At 38.0% G+C, this 24927-nt stretch overlaps 1 protein-coding gene across 1 annotated transcript in view; it reads left to right on the top strand.

Moving 5' to 3' along the window:
- Positions 1-18388, top strand: part of PGM2 (phosphoglucomutase 2) — a 33408-nt gene extending 15020 nt beyond the window's left edge. The window contains exons 3-14 of the mRNA XM_020786205.3: positions 2713-2819; positions 6927-7011; positions 8227-8310; positions 8556-8749; positions 9886-10075; positions 10501-10598; positions 11519-11699; positions 11799-11892; positions 14152-14281; positions 14367-14556; positions 15510-15643; positions 17868-18388. Coding sequence (XP_020641864.3) covers positions 2713-2819; positions 6927-7011; positions 8227-8310; positions 8556-8749; positions 9886-10075; positions 10501-10598; positions 11519-11699; positions 11799-11892; positions 14152-14281; positions 14367-14556; positions 15510-15643; positions 17868-17970 — 1590 coding nt within the window. The 3' untranslated portion in view covers positions 17971-18388. The remainder of the gene's footprint in view (positions 1-2712; positions 2820-6926; positions 7012-8226; positions 8311-8555; positions 8750-9885; positions 10076-10500; positions 10599-11518; positions 11700-11798; positions 11893-14151; positions 14282-14366; positions 14557-15509; positions 15644-17867) is intronic.
- The last annotated feature ends 6539 nt before the right edge of the window (positions 18389-24927 follow it).

Here is a 24927-nt window from a genome sequence, read left to right as displayed (position 1 = left end):
TTCAAGGTAGGCCTTTCTCCAGATGAGCAAAATTTAGATGTCCCTAGATGTGGGTCTGGCAGAATGGGGAATTCTAGCAGTTGGGATTAAAAAAAATCCAAATAGCACATCCCTAAAGGTTTGCAATAATAAAATGACAGCATTTTTAAAGGAGGCAGGGGAGAACTTATATATTTTCTCTTCAACTGACTGCCAGCATTCCATTAATGTGACTAAAAGTCAATTTAAGCATAGGGATTTTTGTTTTGTTTTATCAAAATGGGTATGAACATTACTTGGAACAAATTAGCTATATTTCACAATTGCTCTAACTTTTAGCTTGAACAAATAATACAGTGTGCAGACTAAAAGGAAAGTGCTGTTGTAGGTGTAATCTATGTCTCCCATATAATGGCTGAAATCATGTTTGTGGGAATTCTGTGGTATAAAGCTGATGATGTCATCCTCATAGGGTTTTTTATTATTTTTTTATTTTATTTTATTGAAATTAAGCATTTCCTCTTTTCATCCCCTGGAAGGAGGAGTAATCCCATTCATTGTCAGAAATTGGGATAGGAGGGAGGAGTGTTTAATGACAAAATTTCTACAACTAGAGATAGGATATTCATATTTGTCTCCCAGGGGAGACAAATATGAATATTGCCACCAGAAGTAGCCAGGCTGATTAAACCTCCCCCCCAGAACTGGGTGCACTTACTGCTTGTGGTGCGATGCTCACGGCCATCATCACTTGTGCCATGCCAAGCACGGAAGTAGCCCAGCTGGGGCTTCCCTACCTCCCCGTGATGCTGACCAATTCAGAGATGTGGCAGGATGATGAGTCTCCCCACCTAGCTGCTGACTGGTTACCAGGACAGGGAGGTGGGGACACCCTGGCCAGGCTATTTATGTGATTGGTTTGGCACAAATGATGATGTAAGTGGTAAATGGATGGCGTAGGTCTGGGGGGAGGGTCCAATTGACCCGGCCACCTGTGGTGACAATAGTCCTACTTGTCTCCCTGAGGAGACGGATATGAATATCCCATCTCTAGCCACAGCCAGTAATGTCATCCTTGTAGGGGTGATTTTTGGTAATTAAAAACTTTCCCCTCCTGTCTCACAACTTCTTGATTTTAAAATTACTCAGGATTTATGGTGGCCAGAGGATGAGAGGAGGAAATGTTTAGTTTCCAAATAATGGCCTTAGCTGATGACATTGTCGACCTCACATCACAGAACTTACACGAATAGAGTTTCAGCAATGTACAGACAGACTAATTGTGAGGTATATGTGTTGAAGTGAGGGGCAGAATAATGGAATAATTGAACCTCACATACCCAAAGTATGCAAAAGATAGTAAGTTAAGAACCTCACATACCCAAAGTATGCAAAAGATAGTAAGTTAAGAAATCATTGCATAGACATTGAGTACTATTGATGTATGTCACACTGTGAAGATGAGACAGCTTAAGCTGTTTGCATTATTTACAGCAGGAACAGGCACTAAGGCTCAGAGCTGAACATTGTTGTAATTTTGTTGCTAGAAAATCTCTTAAGAAAAACAGCAGCAGTTTACAGTCTAATTTGTCATTTGCTCCATATAAATGTACTCAAGTGATGTAGACTATCTGTATGTAATGCCTAGAGAGAAATAATGCTGCTAGTGCCTTAGTATTTTCCCTGTTGTAGAATGGGTAGCCATGTTAGACTTTGCAAGCATTATAGGTAAAAACAAAATTTAAAAAGTGGACTTGTCCACAAAAGCTCATATTAAAAAAGTGGACTTATCCATGAAAGCTCACATTTAAAAATATAAAGGTTAGTCTTTAAGATGCCGCTGCATTTTTGTCTCTTTTTTTTACTTTTTATTTTTATTTTGTTTTTATCTATAATACTATTTCCCTGTGTAATTCTCCAGCACTGGATTATCAACATGCATGGCAGTCTCTCTAAACTAGTATGTATAATATCCCAGTAGCTGCCTATCTCAGATTTAAATTCATAATTCATAAAATAAAACATAATAAAATAAAATTCCTGATATATTATGGATTAGTTGCTCATGGTGATTCTCTGAATGAAGGAACATAGAATCAAGCTTTCTGCTGTACAAGCTTCTTGAAAAATCATGTGTATAAGAAAGCACATGACTTGTAGCACACCACATTTCTAGACATTAGATTTGAATCAGTGAGGTTATGGTCTGCAGTGCTAACACAAAATTGTAGCATGGGGCATTTCATTGTCAGTATGGTCAGAATGTGCCACCCTCTATCAGTGAAATTGTTGATATTGATATTAGATTGTTAAAACCTTGCTACATTAGGAATTTTTCTAAATAAGATTTGAAGTTTTCAGTGTTCACTTCTTAGTTTATGAGTTAACCTGAACAAAAGTATTTGCCTATTTGCAGTACAGTAGGACACCCATATCCTCAGGGGATCAGTTGGACAATCTACTGTGGATACCTGAAATTGTGATAAAACAGGGCATATAAGCTATGAGGTACAGGGGAGGGGACTTTATGAAAGCCATATAGTTTCTTGGTGGGTTCTTAAATCAGATTATATCCAAAATCTGAGGGCAGGATAGATACTCACAAGCCCTATGACATATGCATTCGAATGTACCATAACTTCTTAGGTCTTCCCTTTCTTTTAGAGAAGGAGTACCAAAATTTTGTGACATCTCGCAACATTACTGAGACGTGCATGTATCTTTGTCTTTTAGGGATTTTGTAGGTACCTCGAAAAAAGTTTCAGTGATGTGAGGAGCAGAGGTGTAATAATTGGCTATGATGCTCGGGCTCATCCTTCAAGCGGGGGTAGTAGCAAAAGGTAAACTTGACAATTCTTGCAATGGTTGGTGTATGATGGATGGGCTTGTTGTCTAATTTTTTAAAAAGTAAATAAAGAGCTCATTTGGACTCCTTCTGAATTGAAAACAAAAACGTGTCTTAAACTCTGGGCTTGTCTACACTAGTCTTTCTGGAGCAGACTTGTGTGGGCTAAATAGAGTCACTTGGGGTCTGGTGAAAGTGTGATATGCCATTTCGTGAGATCCTCACATCCAAATGGTATATCAGAGTTCAAGCAACCCTATTTGGGTTGGCTCTTTCTGATATCTTACAGTGGCTTAGTAAACGAGCCACTTTGGGATATCAGAAAATTGAAAACTTCCTCTTCTTGGTAGAGGGACAGGGGGAGTAAACTTTCTCCAGTAGACTATTATTGTTGAGGCACTGTATCACTTAAAAGAAAAAAGAAAAAAAATTATTTGGTTTGTTTGAAGGGCTAGTTGAGAAACTGCCTGCAGCTGAATCCTTGAAAAATACTGAAATCCCAAACCTTTCTATAAAAACATGCAAGGCTAGCTGTCAGGATTGTGTCAGAGTTTTGCGAAATTTAATGTTTCACAAGCTGAATGAGTTCCCTAAAATTTCACTTTGCTGCCATCTGGTGGTCAGTGATATTTCTTGTGGAAGAAAAGAAAAACAGAATTCCTTTTTGGCCGTCAGGAGAGGCACCTAGCTTTGGCTAAGAACTTGGAAACAATTTGGTCTTTAGGTCTTGTGTTCTTTGCAGGGGTGAGAATATATTGTGGGAAAACAAACTTTTGCAGCTATGCCATCTCTTGATGGAATTGATAAAGGCACTTTGTAAGTAAGACTTCAAAAATTATTATCATATGCAGGCTGAAATCTGTTGTGTAAATTGTGTTTATGGAAGGGTGATGATTGTCAACAACAGAAGACAATTTTAGTAATCAAAAACTTTCTATTTCTGCCTCACTGCTCATCCGATTCCTGTGTAATCCCTTTCATTATGAGGAAGTATTAGTAATGTTTAGTACTTAAAAACTTTCTTCTTTTGTCCCTGATGGTACCACCATCACCTCTCTGAAGTTGTAAGTTATACAGCCATATTTCAGCCACACATTTTAATAGTTCACTTGCCCAATAATGCTAGTACAAGCCTCTTGTGGCAAAGCAGCAGCCTGAGACAGAAATAGCAACATGTACACCTGTTGCTATTCCATGTACACCCCTGACATACTCCTCTGAAGACTGCTATTTTTACTACAATGGAATAAAGTTGTTATTACAACTCTTATATTTAAAACTTGCATATGAATGTAAGGATCCCATACCATGTGCTTCGGAGACACTGCGTTGAGTTTCTTGCATTTTATGTAGCGGGGTGGAAGACCTTCTTTGCAGTGATTCCGGGATTTTAAAACCTTGTCCTGGTAGAATTGTGATCTGTTTCCTTTACAACTGAGTGTTGAGTCAGTTTTATTTAAGAGGGTACTTGGGTCCCTCTGAATTGCTGCTTTGTGTTTGTAAAGCTATTATAGAAATATAAAGCTGGAAGGGGCCACAAGGCTCATTAAGTCCAACCTCCGCTGAAGCAGGAAATTCGCAAGTAAAGCATCCCCAACAAGTGGTCATCAAGCTCTGTTTAAAAGCTTCTCATGGAGTCCACCAACCTCTGAGGCATTCAATTCTATTGTCAAACAGCCCTGTCAAGAGCAACTTCTAATGCACAGGCAAAATATCTTTTTTTATACTTTTGAATCTATTATGTTGGGTTCCATCCTGTGAAGCTACAGAAAACAAGCTTGCTCCATGTTTCACATGACAGCCCTGCAAATATGTGAGGGTAGCTTCTAAGTCTTTTCTTCTCAAGGTTAAATCTACTCAGCTCCTCGGCCAACTTTCACGGGGCTTCGTTTCCAGATTTATTTATTTATTGTTAGCTGTACTGTCCACCCTCATCTGGACACATTCCAGCTTGCCAATATCTATCTTAAACTGTGATGTCCAGAATAAGATACAATATTGAGATGAGGTCTGACTAAACCAGGACTGAGTGATAGATACTATTGCTGTTGTTACATGCTATCAAGTTGCCTCTGATTTATGGCAATCCTATGAATGAACAATCTCCAAAATATCCTGTTCTCAACAGCACTGCTCATCTCTTGTAAACTCAGGCCGGTGGCTTCCTTTAGGCAGTCAATCCATCTCAGATTTGTTCTTCCTTTTTTCCCCGCAGCCTTCAACCTTTCTCAGCATTGTTGTCTTTTCCAGAGAACCTTGCCTTCTCATGATGGACCCACAGTATGTCAGTCTCAGTATCATCATTTTTGCCTCCTAAGATAGTTTAGCCTTGATTTGCTGGAGGAGTGATATATTACTTGCCATGATTTAGACAATATACCTAGCTTGCTGGGGGGAGGGGGCAATGTGTAGCCTGCATAATAAATCTGTAAACCACCCAGAGAGTGCTTTAAGTGCTGTGGGGTAGTATATAAGCAGCACACTTTGTTGCAAGTGTGAGCTCATTTTGAGCCTTAGTCTTCCTAGCTGTCTGTCAACAAATATTGACTATTCATTTATACTGTTACTCCTCCATCCTATCCATGCCTCTTTCAAATTTCCTCTCATCTGAAAACCCCTTATACAGCCACCCCATTTTCTTTAGACATTTCTCACTTTTCTTTCCAATAGAGATTGTTTATGACTATGCCTTCAGTACCTCACCTCTAAAAAAAACTCCCAGCCCTTGTGGATTCCCTTGTCTTTGAGTATTCTTTATCACAAAATATGACTCAGTATCTCCTTAAGCTTATTTAAATTAGCTTTCCTAAGTTGCACAGTGCTCATTATACTGTTCTCAGCTTTATCTTTTCTCAGTATAACTAACCATTGGAGGATATGGTCACTAAGTAGTTCCTCCCTGCTCATGAGGACCAGACCCAGGACCTTAATCACTTCTTCCACCGCTTTGCTATTTGAAAATGAAGTTGTCCCATGCAAGCGATAAGTTTCTTGGACTTTGCAATCTTAGCAGAGTTGGATTTCTGACAGATAAAAGTTGAAGTTTCTGTCTTCCCTCTTTCACCAATTACACAAAAACTGCCCTGTTCACTCCTCTGGTCACAAACTCCTGGAACTTTGAGTGCAGATATAGACTGACATTGTTCCATGTTTTCTGAATATGTAGAGGTTCTAAAATAAAAAGACAGGTGTTACTCATTGGAATGTGCAAATTGACAGAAACCTGTTATATACCAAATGAGACCATTGGACAAACGAGCTTGGTACTGTCTACACTGACAGTTAGTCTACAGTGATTGTGTATTAACATTAATATTGAAAGTTCCCCACCCAAGAAGTTCTTATTACCTGAACTTGGCTGTTTCCTGCACAGAGTGAATTGCAGGAAATAAAAGAAGCGGGGGTGGGGATTGAGCTGTGTGTGTAAAAACTCTTGGAATCTCATGGCATGGTGTGATCCAAAAACTCATTCAGAATAAGAAATTTCCCAGGAAATTGTTACATCAGTACCCGATATCTGGAAGCATTGCTACAGCTGGAGTCTTGTATTTCTTCAAACAGTGGATTACTCATAGCCACCCATGAGTGACCTTGAAATTTCACAGACCACATTTTGCATGAGCTGGAATTTTCATGGTTAAGCTTCCTGCTGTAACATGCTTGTTGTCTCTAAAATAGGCTTCTCAGTACAACCAGTTTGGATCCCATTAGCAGTGTGGGTTAGGCCTGCTTTATATGTTGCTACATAGGTATTTGTATTCTTCCTGGCATGGAGTTTAATCTCCATCCTGGAAAAACAATGCATTTTATAATCCATGCAGGGCGTTGGAACTCTACTTTCTGCTGGTAAACATGTTGAAGGAATCTTATATGAGTAAATGGCCTAATCTGCATAGTCCCAGAATTTTATTATACCTTCACATGTTGCAAAACATACACTGCTTCCACCATGGATGTGGAATCATGTTTGTATTCTGGAAACATGCTGTATAAAGTGATCCTGAGTGACAACTAAATTACAGCCACATTCAGTGCTACGCTTGTTCAGATTTTGAGAGGATTCCACTGTTCATTTTTCATTTTTTCTTCTTCTTGCCAATAGATTTGCAAGACTTGCTGCAACAACGTTCATTAGTCAGGGTATTCCTGTGTACCTTTTCTCTAGTATAACACCAACTCCTTTTGTGGTAGGTGATATTTTTTTCAGTTGTTCTACTTATATCTTGCTACAGTAGAAGTAAGACACATGAAATTCACTAGAGAGTCATCTTCTGCATGTATTTCCTATGTGAAGACGCCATAATCTCTTCTTGATTAATCTGAGCCATTCATCTACAGCCGCCTAGAACATGAGAAGTTTCTCCAGCCCTTGTTTTTTCTTTTCTTTCTGCCCCCCCCCGGGCTTTGGAGGACTCTCCTTTTTTTTCTTTTTGAGGATGATCAGACAGGATCCCAGAAACAATACTGCAGAGTGACAGACATGCCAATGTCTGACAGATTGAGATGACAGATTCGCATTATGCTTAAAATAACCTGTTATTGATCAAACAGGTTCTTAACTATTAAACAATAAACATATTTTGGATTGCCATCTTTAATATTAATTCTGTTGCATCTTAACTGCCTGAGAGGCTTGACAGAATTATTTAAGAGTCATGAACTCTTGATATTGAGGATACTCGTTAATATGATCATAATAGAATTGCAAAGAAGGATAGACAGCCAGTGTGGGCAAAGCAGGGATGGGGAATGGCTTTTGGATGTTGACTGCAATTCCCATTTGCTCTATAACCAATGGTGAGGGTTCAGGAGAATTACAGTCTTCTGCAGAGCCACACATTCCCTGCCCAAATATAAAAGGTATCAAGTTTTACTTGGGCCACAGAGACTTTAGTGTCAGGTCCCACTGTTACAAAGCTTACTGCTTGGCTTTCGAAAAATATGTTTTTCATCCTTGCATACTTCACAGTGATGTTGGAAAGATAATATTTAATTAGTTAATTATTTATTGAGATGCTTTAACATAATGAGAACAAATAACAGTAGCAGAGAACAAGACTTCAGAAATATCTCACAGAAGATTATTTATCCTTTTTTTTCTCAGCTTCAGTTTGAATCCCATCAACCCATCAAACAGGAGTTTCTACAATGCTTCTAAAATGTGCTCAGAGTTAGACTACAGTGAGATTGCAGTGAGACAGAGTATCATTACTTAACAGTGATGAGAAAGTAGGATGTAAAAATGAAGATTTTTCTCATGCTTTTTCTGAACATAGTACATGAATATTGCATTTGTAGAGAAACATGAGTCAAATGGAATAAATATTTCCTTTTAAAAACTTTGAAGAAGTGCTTTATGACTTCATCCATTTTAATTTTGCTATTTTGTTGCTTTCCTATAGCCCTATACGGTGACACACCTGAAACTTTCTGCTGGCATTATGGTTACTGCATCCCATAACCCTAAACAAGATAATGGATACAAGGTATTCCTTTAGATATTTTTTCTGAAGTATTGGCATAGATTTTGGATAAATCAGTTGAGTTTTATCTGCACTAGCCATTGGCGATGATAGCCCAGGAAAACACTTCAGTGTGCATTTTTTATATTACAATATGCTTGTTGTGGCACAGTTGCTGTTCATGCTCCTTTATAGTAGAATATGTCAAACTGCATTTTAAACAAATGGTAATGAAAGAAATTTCCGTTTATATCTTGAACATCACTTAGGTGTATTGGGAAAATGGTTCTCAGATTATTGAACCTCATGACAAAGGAATTGCTCAAGCTATTGAAGAAAACCTAGAGCCATGGCCTCAAGCTTGGGATGACAGCTTGGTAGATCAAAGCTTACTTCTCCATGACCCTTATGCGTCTATTAACAAAGACTACTTCAAAGATATACAGAAGCACTGCTTTCACAGGTGATTTTGCAGCAGTTCTCCTTACCTCCTGAGAACAAACCTGGGATACTGAATTTTATTACAACAGGACAGTAATTGAATAAAGTTGCAACTGGGACTTTGAAAATTACTTTTTTACAAGTACTTTCTCTTTCCAGCATTTCAGAAGTAACCCATTGTCATTACTCCTTATAGTGTTCAGAAAGTAACTTATGTTACTTGCTGGGATGCTCATTATTTGTTTTGCTGCTTTCTGTGTCTTTTGTGAGGAAGCTCTAGAGAATGACTTAAAACCTGAACTTATCTTCCCAAAATGCAAATTAAAAGTAACTTTTTAAAGTAAGTAGAAAACATTATTCATTATACAAATAAAGTTACTTCATTCATCCTGTTACTTTTGAAATATAAATTAGTTATACATGGATTGCCTAAAAGGAACTAGTTACAGGTATTGACATCAGCAGTAATTTTTTGTAACTACTAGTTTGATTACTTTTTAATTGAAAAGGGGTTTTCAGGTAATTGTATTACTTGAAATCAGTTACTTCCAAGCTCTGGAAGAATTGTATTTATAATGTTAAGGAAACAACAACTATATTGGGCAACTATTAAAAACTGAATAGGAGATGCATGAAGACATCCCAAAGAAGCCATGTATTTTCTGTAGTATATGTAACAGGGGGTTGCATTGACAAAACCCTATCTAGTGTCCTAGAGTAGCAAGACTGGCCACAATAGAAGCCTGCTGTATATGGTGAAGGGTAGATATGGTGAGTCAATGTTTGTGTTTTTAATATTAGGGAAAAGTATTCATGAAAGAAATGTCCAAAGGCTTGGGGCTGTTGTAACTCATTCCCTGCCCTACTGCATGGAATCTCTTTAGGCATGGTTGACAGTGCTAGTATTGCATTTACATTTGGCAGGGTTTCCTTTGTAAAACCTTTTAAGATTTTTGTATCACCGTGTGTGCCAAAATATCTAGGATGCCCTTAATTGTTGCACAACATTGCTAGTACATACATTCTGTGCTCCTTAACTTCAGAGTCAGGCAGCTGTAGAAGAGTTACAGTCAAAGAAAATTATATAGTATATTTCTTTGTTTCTAAATTGTAAACAAGCTTATGCCAATTTAATATCATTGATGTACTTAATTTCAGGAATATAAACAAGGAGACAAAGCTGAAATTTGTCCATACTTCTGTGCACGGTGTAGGCCATGAATTTGTGCAATCAGCCTTTAAGGCATTTGACTTTAGCCCTCCATTTGCTGTTCCTGAACAGAAGGACCCTGATCCAGAATTTCCAACAGTAAAATATCCAAATCCTGAGGAGGGTAAAGGCGTACTGGTAAACATCGTTTAGTAAAATTTCTTCCTTCTACATTTCTTTTTTGGCACATCAGACCTTTCCTGATCATCCATGAACTTCTAAATCCACTTTCAATTTTCCTTTAAGTTTAACATATACTTCTACCTTTTGGGGGTTAAAATTATCAAGCACCTTTTCCCTCGCCTTCCCAACTTGAAATAAATTCTTATGTTACTTACAGGGAATCAGAAAGGTGATACATCCATGTTTTTGCAAGCTGTGAAATTAAAATAATGTGTGAATCAATGCTAATCTGTGTGGCAGAATAATTTATCTAAACATTTCAGTCCCTGTAATGGACTTGTAGGCCTTTTGTGTTATGGAGAGACTAAACTGTGAATAGCCTCCATTTTAAAACCCACATAATCAGTATTTACTGCTTTACATATCTTTTTTCTCTCCAGACGTTATCTTTTGCTTTAGCGGAAAAAGAAGGAGCACAGATTATTTTAGCAAATGACCCAGATGCTGACCGGCTTGCTGTTGCAGAGAAACAAGAAAGGTATGTTTGGCTTGCTCATTTCAGTGTTTAGCAGCATGTTTGCTGTTAGGAGTACCTGGGAGTGATTGAAAGTAAAATAAAATAAAAATTGAAAAAGGTCTATAGACATCTTATTGTTTATGGTCTTGTTTTGCTGTAGTTTCCTCCTTTCTCCTCTTCACGTCAACTGAATATATCCTTGTTTGCCACAATTGTGTTCCTTTTTTGGACTACAATTATCAGTATCCTTGGCAATCAGGCCCTGATAAGCAAGTGACCATGCATTGTATATTAAAGGCCGTGTGCGGAGCTTTTCCATCAAAGGGGGTCAGGGATTTTCTGATGCACATATATAGGAGTCATTTGTTTATATACCAGTGTGTATATGTATAGACCTTTTACACATTGAGTAAACACTGCAATGAATGTACCAGATGGCATTGCGAGCATTCATGGACCCCACTGTTCATTGTTGGGTTGTGTTTTTTTACACATATAATGGGGATCTGCCCTCCCCAGTGTTATATAACTGTTCCCATGTGTAGGGATGCATCAATGTAGATCTGTATAATCAAATTTCCTTATTTTGTGACATGTTTGCTCCCTTAATTTATATACCCATATATATATATTGCCTGTTGTCCTACTTTTCTTCTAGTCTTCCTAAAAAGTAAATATACATAAAGCTAATGTCTTCCTGGGCATACCTAGTCATTAAAAAGAATGCAAAGTGTGTGTTCATTCAGTCCCTTTGAGAAAGGTTATGTATCCAAGATCTGTAGAAAATTAATGAAGCCTGCATATCTAGCATCCTTATTTTTATAGCTGCAGAATCAGCACCTTTACAGCACCATTACAGTTCTTGTTTTTCTTGTAAATGTAAAGTTGTCAAACTGCTGCCTTTATTGTCTTGAAATTTTTGTCCCCTGCCTGCACCCAAGTGGAGAATGGAAAGTGTTTTCTGGCAATGAATTGGGAGCTCTTTTGGGCTGGTGGATCTTCACTTGCTGGAAAAAGCAGAATCGGAATCCTGATGCTGTTAAAGATGTGTACATGCTCTCTAGTACGGTATCATCTAAAATCTTAAGAGCAATTGCACTTAAAGAAGGCTTCCACTTTGAGGTAAGAGGGGCAGGGAGACGGGCAGGCTGATTTCACCCCCCCATCCCCACACCTGTACATGAGCCTAATAGATACTCTCATTTGTCCATCTTTATACAGGAAACGCTTACAGGATTCAAGTGGATGGGAAATCGAGCCAAGCAGCTCATAGACCAGGGGAAAAATGTCTTATTTGCCTTTGAAGAAGCTATTGGTAATGTTTCCCCTTACTGAACTGTAAATGAATGTAAGCTGCAAAAATACCTGTTTGAGACGTAATCTTTACATAGGGATGTACTTTGCAGTTGTTCAATATTATGCTGATTCTTGTATTTTTACTGATCATGAGAACTGATAAGATGAGTACAGTTTGTGTTTGGTAGATTTATAAGACATGTAGAGTCTTTTCTTTTTAAAGAGATGTATATACTGAAGAGACTCCAGGTGCTTGCAGAAAGAGTCTGTCCAGAATCACAGTGTGGATTTCAATCTAATAGATCCACCACTGACATGGCATTCTCCCTCAGACATTTGCAGGAGAAATACAGGGAACAACAACAGCCACTCTTTGTGGCCTTCATAGATCTCACAAAGGTCTTTGATTTGGTTAGCAGGGATTGCCTTTTTAAAATACTTCCCAAGATTGGATGTCTACCTCGACTCCTTAACATCATCAGGTCCTTTCATGAGGGAATGAAGGACACTGTTGTTTTTGATGGCTCAGCACCAGATCCCTTTGACATCTGAAGCAGAGTGAAACAGGGCTGTGTCCTCGCACTGACCCTTTTGGGATCTTTTTTGCTGTCATGCTGAAGCACACCTTTGGAACTGCAACAGAAGGTGTCTATCTCCGGACTACATCAGATGGAAAGCTCTTTAATCTCTCTAGATTGAGAGCAAAGACCAGAGTCCAACTGAAATGCATGCAGGACTTCCTCTTCGCCGATGATGCAGCCATTGTTGCCCACTTTGCTGAAGACCTCCAACAACTCATGAATTGTTTTAGCAAGGCCTGCCAAGACTTTGGTCTAACAATCAGCCTGAAGAAAACCCAAGTCATGGGCCAGGGCATGGACTCATCTCCCTCTATTACCATCTCCATGCAAGAATTGGAGGTTGTTCATGAATTTGTGTACCTTGGCTCAATGATCTCTGACACTCTCTCCCTAGATGTCAAGCTGGATAAATGCATTGGCAAAGCAGCTACCATGTTCTCAAGACTCACAAAGAGAGTATGGCTCAATAAGAAGATGATGACATATACCAAGATCCAGGTCTATAGAGCCTGTCCTGAGCGCACTCCTGTACCGCAGTGAGTCCTGGACCCTTTGTGCATGGCAGGAGAGGACGTTTAACATGTTCCATATGCGTTGTCTCCGACGCATTTTTGGTATCACCTGGCAGGACAAAGTTTCAAATAGAGTAGCCCTAGATTGAGCTGGAATTTTTAGCATGTATACATTACTGAAACAGCGACATCTGCATTGGCTTGGACATGTTGTGAGAATGGCTGATGGTTGGATTCCAAAAGATCTCCTGTATGGAGAATTAGTGCAGGGAAATCGCCCCAGAGGCCACAGCTGTGATACAAGGATATCTGCAAGTGGGATCTGAAGGCCTTAGAAATGGACCTCAACAGATGGGAAACCCTGACATCTGAGCGTTCAGCCTGGAGGCAGGCGGTGCATCACGGCCTCTCCCAATTTGAAGAGACCCTTGGCTGAGGCAAAGAGGCAGTCCCGAAAGCAGCAAAATCAGGGAGCTGGACAGGGGACAGATTGTATTTGTCTTCAGTGTGGAAGGGAATGTCACTCTCGAATTGGCCTTCTCAGCCACACTAGATGCTGTTCCAAGTCCTCCATACAGAGCATGTTACCATAGTCTCTTGAGACTGAAGGATGCCTAATCTAATCTAAAATTGGCTCAAACTTATTATTATTAAAAAATAATACAGTGAACTGCATATAAGCTTGGTAAAGGTAATGGGGAAATGCTTAGATTATGGATGTATCTATTTTAAAGGAGTAGCTATAATACTAGTACACAGTATTTCTATGTAACCAATGAAAATTATGAAAAAATTTGATGTGTGGGATATTTGTTTGAAAACAGATTTGTGTCTAACATTACTTTATGCTTAAGGGTCAGAAATATTCTTAACAAATGCATACGTACCATCATGCATCTTTCATAGACAGTCAAGAAATAAAGCATATAACTTAGATACCTGACTGACCATCCTAACATTGCAATGATATGGATTTACTGCTATGGGTAATTTGTTTTGAATGATTTCACTCTCTGATCAAGTAGATAAAGTGCTGAAGTGAACACAACATAGGTCTGCCAGCAAGATCATCGTGTTGTGATCTAATCTCAAGTGAAGCATTATCAGAATGTTGTGTTTTTATCACCTCTAAAGAACATTTTGATTGAACAAATGAGCATTTTCCCGTGTACCCTTCCTTTTTAGGCTATATGTGTAGCCCCACAGTCTTGGATAAAGATGGTGTCAGTGCTGCTGTCATAACTGCAGAGATGTCAAGTTTCTTGGCAACTAAAAATGAATCTTTATCCCAGCAACTGAAAAATATTTACAATGAGTGAGTTGAATTTTCATGAACAATTTAACACGCATTCTACATACAAAGTACATGCAGTTCACAGGTGACCATTTTGTATTTGTAGGTATGGCTACCATGTTACCAAAGCTTCGTATTTTATTTGTTATGATCAAAAGACTATTAAGGAGCTGTTTGAGAAGCTTAGAAATTATGACGGGAAGAATACTTATCCCAAAGCCTGTGGGAGATTTTCAGTGTCTGGAGTCAGAGATCTAACTACAGGTTACGACAGTAACCAATCTGATAAAAAAGCCGTAAGTAGCCCTCCCCCCCCCCGCTTCATTTTTAACATTCTTATAAAATCTTTGCTCACAACACACTTAGTATTTTTGATCTGACCATATATATTTTACTTAAATACAGACACCACTGATTTCTTTTTAGGTGGTAACGAGGTTAGCGAGTTATAGCATGCACACAAAAAGAAGTTCTTTACCACAAAAAGACTAACAGATTTATTGTAGTGGCACAGGAGGCACTGTAACAGCTCAAAATCTGCATATTTGAAATTGCTGCAATTGACTCTTGTACAATGAAAAGAGCTCCTGCAGGTAGAATACTCCCATTTGGGATTATATTTCTTCATAGATCATATTTACTTTCAGAGAATACCAGAGGACATTTCATAATTTAACATATAGCAGCATGATGCTGATTGAAACATTGACTTACAGAATGAACACTGCCAGTTGCCATAAACTGATCATGATGGGCTGCTAAAGTTTTATTTGCTGGTGTGGCCTAATGGTTAATTTGTCAGATGGAGATGAAGAGGTTCAGATTTAAATCTCCACTCAGTTACGAGTTTCACTGGGTAAGCTTTGTGATCCTAGCAAAAACCATATGTGGTTGAGAGGGGCATATCATGGGATCCATTAGTGGCATCATAGTGTGCAGTGGTCACACTCTAATTTATCTTAAATAAGTCCCAGGGGAGAATGTTACCTGCCTGTTACACAAATATATGTTTTGTTTGTCACCCCAGTGTCAAGTCATACAGATTCAAGAAGAAGATAGCGATTGATCTCTCTGCTGCCACAGAGTCTCATGAGAAAAGCCAAGGAAAATTTAGAGCTTTCTTGCTCCATTCCATCCTTCCCTTTTTCCAAAACTGTTCTTTTAGGATTTGTTGCTTCATTTTTATGCATCTAAATTGCATACAATCAATAGGAAAACATTATGTGAAAATTGCCTTTTTTGGCCGTAGGTGCTCCCTACAAGCAAGAGCAGCCAAATGATAACGTTTACATTTAATAATGGATGTGTGGCTACAATGCGAACTAGTGGGACTGAACCAAAAATCAAATACTATGCAGAGCTTTGTGCTCCTCCTGGGAACAGGTATAGTTTGGAAATTCTGCCTTTTGTATTAACTGGTTATTAAAATCCAGTAAGATGTCACAGAGCGGTTTTCAAGGCTTTATTATGTTGAGGGCAGGATTGGGCAAAATGGTGTCATTAGTTTGCACAACTCCCAGCATTCCTCATCATGCTCACTAGGGTTGAGTGGAGTCACTGTCAAGGGCATCTGGAGGGCCGCACTATGCCCAACTGTAGTTTAGGGTAGAATAGTTTTGAGAAAGGGGTAACTGATGACTTCAGCATTCTTTTGGCTGCTGTCTTTTATTCCCTATGCCCCTATGGCCTCATTTATTTTTTCTGCCAGAACCACAATGGGTTTATAAAGAGAATGAACAAACTCTACTAAAGGATAAGACTGTGTGTGTCCATCATAATAGGAGGGCCATTGTACGCTGGAGGTGATTTGAGAGTGCATAACTTTAACAGCAGCAGCAGCTTTATAAGTGCAGGACTAGATTCCACTACCTAACAAGTACAAGTAACAAGTACACCTTGCTTACAAGAGTCGAACACAATAATAAAGCATATTAAGCTGACTGACACCATTCATTTCTTTTCTCATACTTGTATCTTATTTAAGTTTTCCTTCACTTTTATACCAATTTCTTCTTCCAGATTGTATCACATTGACTTTAATCATTCTTCATCCCTCAGAATTCACTATCTGACTTTTAACTACCTCTCCCCTTCATAATTCCCCTTACAGCATGCTATGATGGGCTGAGCCAAAGGGAGAACAGATAGCATTCCAGTTGCCACTAAGATTTTTTTCAAGTGACCTAAATGCTAATGTCATTTTTACAAGCATGCTTGTTTCTTCTCTGCAGACATAATAATACTATCCTATGAGGGTTATCCCAATCAACACTATTCATGAATGTCCCCTTCAGACAGATATATAGGTCTGCATCTGAGCTGAGATATACAGATATAAAACATTTTTAAACCTTGTCAGTAACATCTGAGTGTTTTTTAATTATTATTATTCTTCTGTGCACAGAAGCTGCATTTCTTGTGGGTGGGGTTGGCTGGGGAACTATCATACAAGACTTTTAAAATGTACAAAATGATCACTTTGTAACAATTTGCTCATTAAAATAGGCATCAGGCTATAGATAGGAATTGTGATGGAATTAGTTCTAAGGCAGGATGATTTTCTGTTTGTATATAAAATATAAGATTGTTAGAAGAATAAAAAATAAAAAATAGTTTGTTACACAACTCTTTTTAATCAGAAATGAAGGAATAAAAAGACACTATGTTAACAGAGAAAATGAATTCACCAGGAATGTTATATAACTCAATGTTCTGCCCAGAAGTGGGTTATAACATTTATCCAACAATATCTAAAAGACTTCTGTTTAAAGTGCTATGAATAGAGATGGACATGAACCTTGGTTCGGAAGTTCATTATGGTTTGTATCATGCGGCACCACAGGTGCCACACATTCTTTTCCTCTGCCTCCCTGGCTGGATCCCCCACTTGCCAGCTGGCATGCAGTCCTCTCTTCCTCCTCGGCTGCTCCACCAGTCTCTGGCAGGAGTTCAGGCTTCCCTGCCCCGCCTCATTGGCTGATTGCCCACTCAGACAAGGAGGCAGATAAACCTGTGCTCCTGCCAGGGACTGGTCAAACAGCAAAGAGGAGGAGGAGGAGGAGCGCGCACTCCAACTGGTGAGTGGTTCATTGGCTGGGGAGGCGGGGGAAGGGAACCACAGGTGTCACACATATGATCCAGCACAAACCTACAAACGAAGATTCACAGTCATCTCTAGCTATGGGCTTCTCTGAAGTCTTGGAGTCTACATGTCAGGCTAGACCTAGGATGAACTGTGGTGTTACACTTAAACCTGACATTATAACATGGAAAATATGTGCTGAATGTTTATTTGCATGTTTCCCAATTTATTGAAGACAATGTGGAAGTGCAAATACAGTTAAGAATATATAATAAAATATATTATAGTTCTAACTATATGTAGTCAAATCTGGAAATATAAGCATTCTTAACAGGAAACCAGTAGTCCAAGCATGTAGGAGCTTCTCATTCTGTTACTCCAGGATGAGGCAGCCTCTGTAGACCATGAATTGCTACTGAACACAGTGCTGGTTCTTTTCATGAATAATAACCTCCATATGGTGCAAACTGAATCTTGGTGATGGAAATATTGTTATAACTTATTTTATTTCTGTGTACTCCTTAGTGACTTTGAGAAGTTGAAGAAAGAGCTGGATGAACTGGTCTGTGCTATTGAAAAATATTTCTTTGAGCCAGAGAAGAATAAGCTGCAGTCCAAGCCAGAGTAATGCCTTTGTCCTTGTTTGTCTTTGCACAATCAAAATGCTTTATATTGTTAATTTAAGCTGTTTTACAAAAGAATTATGACTTCACAAATGTTACTGCAATTTTATCCTGTGAGAAACACTTGTGCATTTTTGTATCAGATGCACACTTTTAACTTGAAGGATTATGTCTATCAAGTGTAAATGCCTCTCCAGTTAACAAATTTGCTGGAGACATTGAATTCTGTTTTAGTAAAAGAGTTCTTAGCGCATGTTCAGACAAGAATTTTCTAGGCCTTAGCATACAACTGGAAATGCACACACTTTCGGCATTGGTGGAAATTTCTTACAAAATATTGCATTTCATTGTGTGAACTCTGTCACATAAATGAATTTACCAGATAATACCTCTCTGGGTCCTTTTGTTGATTTGTTTATTTGTCTGTTGAAAAGTTACATTTTCACGGTCTTGTTATTCTCAAAATATTTTCTCCCACACTCTTCTTTTTCCACTTTGCTTCCCTTCTCTTGCATGTCTAATCTTTTAAATTGTATGCATGAATGAAAGAAAGGTCTTCTGTTTTATGTACAAGGCATTATTACTATAGGTGCCCTAGAAAGAGTATTGAATTCCCCAGGTTGTGCAAGTTCACGATGAGTGAATGCAAGTGAATTTGCATTTCCCTCCCTATGTAGTTGCATCCTAAATGATGTTCCAAAGAAACTGCCTATATTATTTAATTTACCATATTTTTCGCTCCATAAGACGCACCTTTCCATAAGACACACCAATTTTTTTAGGAGAAGAAAACAGGAAAATATAATCTGTTTTCTTCGCTCTATAAGACGCACAGACTTTCCACCCCCCTGTTTTGTGGGGAAAAAGTGCATCTTATGGTGCAAAAAATACAAATTATGCTCTAAGACAACCTGCCCTAGAAATAGAAAGGGTAGCCACTAGGAAAGCAGGATTCCCCCATGAGAAGAGTTCCCCTGATATAGTATCAGATATATCAACAGAGCCCATGGCCCAAAGACAGCAACAAGGGAACAAGGCTCTTCAGGAGGGTATGCCAATATCAGTTATAATTGGGAACCGGAATAGAATCAGACGGGTAGGGTTCATGGGAGGGAGATCAGGTGGAAGGAAGAAAATAAACAACCTTGAAAACAACAACAATGGGTTGATGGATAAGAAATTCAACCAGGGCTATAGGAGGCTGCATACTGAGTGGCAAGAACAGGCCAATGGCTGGCCTCAAGGGAGATCCTATTACAATTGACCCTTATCCTTAATATCTTGGAATGTCATGGGGTGGGCAGGTAGAGTGCGGGATGACTGTGTACGTACGTATCTAAGCAAGCATGACATCTTATTGTTGCAAGAGACATGGACCACCGAGTATCCAACTTTAGAAGGTTTCAAAGCCTATGGAATAAGTGCTGAACCATCTAATCATGGTAGGGCTAAGGGGGGACTAGGAATATTAATCTCCACTGCATTAAAAGTTAAAGTTAATGTTATACCCTCTAACTTACAGTCAGCAATGGCGATAATAGTGCAACATGAGCAGATATCCTGTGTTATAATAAATGTATATCATACCCCACTGAAAACTAAACAACAAATAGAAACTGAATGGAGGAATTTAGAAGCTTATTTATGGCAAATAATTATAAAATATCCGAAGGCATTTCTTATAGTGGGAGGCGATTTCAATGCGAGAATTGGGCAAGATGATAGTAGCTTTTATAAGAGATATAAGTTATGCCCCTCTGAAGGTGGAAAAGCCTTGCTTCCCCTCCAAAGGAAGTCCAAAGATGGTAAGATAAACTACGCTGGTCATATGTTATTTCAGGTGGTAAATAAAATGAGTCTGTGTATACTAAACGGATCTTATCCAAATGACCACCCGGCTGAATTCACGTATTGGTCTGGGGAAAGGATGAGCCTTTTGGATTATATCATAGTTTCAGAAAAAATGGTGGGATGTATTCATTCATTTGAAGTTGGTGGATTTTTTGATAGTGATCATCTGCCCCTCAATATGCTTTTTCAGATACCGGGTTTTAATCCACGTATCAATGTTCAATACAATGAAGTTTTGACACGATGCAGAAATAGAGTGAGAGTGGTTAGATGGAACAAAAATACAGACAGTAGAATAGCCGAACTTTTAGGCTCAGAACACATGACTGAAATCTTAACAAAGGCTTTGGACCAAGTGAATGTGGATAGGTGTTTGGAGGGGTATGAACTTTTAACACAGGATATTTACAGGGTAATCAACGAAGTGAATACTGCTGGCACTAGACTGGATAGTCATCGAGAGACCGGTTGGTTTGATAGGGACTGCAGAGAAGCCAAAAGAGAGTTGAGGAAAAGCTACCTTACTTATAGAACTAAACCAGAGGAATTTACATCCCCAGTTTTGAAACAACAAAAGGCACAGTATAAATCTCTCCTAAGAAAAAAGAAAAAAGAAGCAATAGGGCGAGCATGGAGACAATTAAGTGAAGCTGTCAGGTTAAAAAATTCCTCCTTGTTTTGGCGACTTGTTGCTGATTGTCCTAATAGCCCCCATTTAGTACTGAATGCACATATATTGCCTGAAACATGGGAATCTTTTTTCAAAACTAAATATACTAAGTCAGATATGGAAGAAGAAGGTAGTCCAGAGATAGGAGAGCTGCCACAATGGCCACCAGTGAGCACCACAGAAGTAAAACACCTGATTCAAACCCTGAAGATAGGTAAAGCGCCTGGCACTGATCTGATTACACCTGAATTAATTAAAAAACATCTTGATTGGTGGGTTCCGGTAATTGCAGCCTTATTTACAGCCATTGATAAAACCGGGGAAATTCCTAAGGATTGGGGTACTGCCATCATAATCCCTATATATAAAAGAGGCAACAAAGACCAACCCTCTAACTACAGGCCTATAAGTTTACTTAACGTGATAAGTAAACTATATGCTAGACACCTTCAGTGGAAACTGAAAGATTGGATTGACCAAGAGTCCCTTATGGCTAAGGAACAGGCTGGATTTAGAGAGGCCCATTCGACCTTGGACCAAAGTATGATCCTGGAGCACTTAATTATGAAATACTCCTCTAAAAATTTGGTGTCTCTGTATGCAGCTTTTATTGATTTTAAAGCTGCATTTGACTCTATTTCAAGAAACATACTGTGGAAAAAATTAGCTAATATTAACATTGATAAGCGTTTATTATTCTTGATTCAAGCTTTACATAATAATACATCAGTAAGAATTAGAGTTAATCCCCAAGGACACCTTACAGCACCTGTTAAAACTGAAAAAGGGGTTAAACAGGGCTGCATTTTGGCGCCCTTGTTATTTAATCTTTATATAAATGATTTAGTAAAAAATCTAAATAATATGGACTTTTATCCCCCTAAGTTGGCAGATAAACACATTTCCATTTTATTATATGCCGACGATGCAGTACTACTCTCGAGAACCCCAAATGGATTAAAAAGAATGCTGCGGGCTCTTGCTGAATTTTGTCATCACAATCAATTAGAAGTAAACCATGACAAAACCAAGGTAATGGTATTTGCTAAAAGACCTAAAAAGTATATTTGGAAATTAAATGAGGTACGTATTGAGCAAGTACAATACTACAAATACTTGGGTCTGATATTCCAAGCAAATGGTAAGAGAAATGCACATATAAAACATGCAATAACAAATGCCCAAAAAAGCATGGGAGCTATACAAAAATTTTTCTGGACGCGGGGAGGAAGAAATGTCACAGCTGCTATTCGACTTTATACGATGAAATCATTAGCACAGATGACCTATGGAGCCCCATTTAGTATACCAGCTAACTTGACTGTTTTGGAAAGACAGCAATCAAAATTTCTAAGAGCCATATTACAGCTTCCTACATGTGCATCAAACTCAGCCATAAGGTTGGAAGCTGGGCTAGTAACTGTTGAGGCCAGGCTGTGGATAGCTGCTGTAACATATTGGCTAAAACTGAATCATAATACCTCAGGGCTAGTCTATTTGACATTACAAGATTGCTTTGTCCCAACATGGCGGAAAATGCTGGAACGTAAGCTGGGGTATTATGGATTCTCACAACAATATCTACTGTCAATGGATATGATCCAAGCAAAACATTTGATTAAACAAAGGATCCTAGATATAGAAAGACAACATGATATAAACAAGGCCAAAGGATTTATTAAAATAAACTCCCTGAATAGATTGCTACCTATGTCGTACTTAATTGATTTAGAGTATTCTGAAAATAGAAGGGCTTTCATGTTATTACGCATGGACTTGTTGCCATCTGCGGTGTTGCTGGGAAGGTACAATAATACCCCCTACGAGAGTCGGTTATGTGTATGTGGTGAGGGGACTATAGAGACACTGAGTCATGTTATCCTAGAGTGTAAAATTTATGAACAGATTCGGGAATGGCTCATAAAACCCTGTATACCCTCTTTGGATGGCAGAGATAGAAAGGAAATCCTTCAGAAACTTCTGGAAGATAGGAATAAGGAGGTAACAAATAGAGTGGCCAAGTTTGGACGGCTAGCGATAAAATTAAGGGATAGCTGGTTGAATGATAATGATCGAATAGGAGGTACTGGAGATATGCTATAGAATATGGAGCTGATTAGAGTTTATTTGGCTATCAGATGTACAATATTACCACTGTTATGTCACCTTGTTGTGCATTTCAATGTATATGTACATGTCTGTGGTTTTAACGGTCAGCGGATATAATCATTTTTTATGCTGTGGGAATACCTCATACCCCATTTGAGGATCCACCTGAAGTGACTTGGTTTTTAGAATTGAAATATGTGTACATTTTAATCCTCTTCTATTATGTTTTTAATTCAGCACTTTGTAGAAAGTATGTATTTGTACCTATACTTTTTAAACTTGCTAGTTCTGTGGATGATCAGCTGGCTCCAAGCAAGTGTATATTTTTATATTTATACTTATGTTTTAAATCTGTGGATGCTGGATGACCAAAGTGGTCAAAACAATAAACAATACAATACGGTACTTTAAAATGTTCTATTCCTCTACAGTTTACTGAAATCTTCAGTGTATGAAGCAGTAGAATATTTATTATGGAAATACCATGGATTTTCTTCCTTAAAAAAAGCCTAAATTCCTACCTACATGAAGGATCATTTCCTTATATATTTTAAAAGATAAATTGGATGGGTGGTGTGCAATGAGTTTATACTATAATTGTAGTCTTGAGAACATGTTCCAGTACACATTCCTTTTACTTCAAAGAACACAAAAGAGGAAAATGCAAGGTTTTTGACACCTTTAAGACTAATAGATTTTATTTTAGCATCAATTTTTATGGAATAAAATCCACTTGTTCAAATACATGGAGTATAATATTTATGCCACAGGTTTATGTTAATGTCATTGCTATGGCAGTTACATAAGTCTAAAATGGCCTACAGAAAATGAAAACTATATTATTAACACTGGTCATAAACTTGGGTTAACATACACATTCACCTATTGATGGGAATCTGAAATACTGTAGACCATTATTAAATAAAAAGCTGCAAATTTATTTACTGCTTTCCTGTGCTTTTTGATGCTGTGGATGTCCTGGTGTTTCTTTTCCTCTTATTAGTAAAAAATCTATCTGCATCTTGGTTTCACAGATAACTTGGTCTCTTAGCATCATACTGTGGCTTATTTTATACAAAGATATGACTCAATCTTATAATAAGCCTTTGGGAAGGGAGTAACTATGCAGAAGTGAAAGTTTTTAAATAGAGATCTGAAACTAAATAACATGTTGAAAATAATTTAGTAATACTGATCAAAATATTATGCAACTTCCTCTGTTTAGTCTCATTCTTCTGTTACGTTTATCATTACTTACTGTATCTCTGAAATAAACTATTATGGCAATGTTTAATTCATTTAAACACTTGAACATTAATGTTCTGTCCTGGTTAAAGCAGATTATTTGTGAGTGATTCATCAAAGCATATGGAGTAACTGAGTGGAAACAACTCCATTATGGAATAACACTGCCCTGTGAATTCTGACTACTTTGTTACAACTCAGTTCTTCACTCAGTTAAGATAGTAATGCATTAATGCTCTAGTCAGCAACATTCTAAACAACATTAGCTAGCCAATTATAACTGTTTTATTCACATCACACTAAAAGCAAAACATTTAAATACTAGTGATGGACATTCTTTATAGAAGATCTATATTGTTTGTTTTACCCATTTACTAAACTTCTTGCCTAGGAAACCTCTTACCACATGAAACATATTCATCTTTAAGATGCCACAGGACACTCTGTTCTGGTGAAACTACTGTGGTGAAACAGTCCTGCAACACACTGACATTGCTAGGAAGTTACAGTGGTGTTGTCTGCTTGTCTACTGACGTAAACACTTATTCCAGTGATTCTGAAGTCAGTTGCAGAAATGGATAAACGAGTGTCATATTTTAAGTTGTGTTAGGAAACAATAAACAGAACAACTCCAGATATTATTTTATATTATTTCTACAGGCATAAGTGATAATATAAAATAAACATACTCTATTCCTGAAAGGTCATTTCAACTGTTATGCCAGATTTGTTATCTGATCTCTCACGCTCTTTAGTCTATAAATTAATACTGCCTTTGTATTCTCACAAAGCACAGAACATTCAGCTTCTGGATATAGTCATGGCTTTTACAATATAAAAATAGGCCTGAGAAAATAAACATGTCATTAGAAAAGAATTTGTTTGGATTCAAAGCAGAGAGAGGAGCTTCCACTGACTTTTAAGTAGGATTTGATTCAGCCCTCATTAAGAAGTGTCCCTTTGCAGTCTGTTATCTAGAAATAGCTATACAGTATTAGTGTTCTGTGGTTGAAATGAAAACTAACAACTATTGCTTTTTCATGTGGTCAAGAATGTCTGTTTTAGTAATTCTACTCTTATGCAACTT

The sequence above is a fragment of the Pogona vitticeps genome, chromosome 5 (assembly GCF_051106095.1).
Source record: "Pogona vitticeps strain Pit_001003342236 chromosome 5, PviZW2.1, whole genome shotgun sequence".
Taxonomy (NCBI): Eukaryota; Metazoa; Chordata; class Lepidosauria; order Squamata; family Agamidae; genus Pogona; species Pogona vitticeps.
This window is presented reverse-complemented; position numbering and strand designations above follow the sequence as displayed.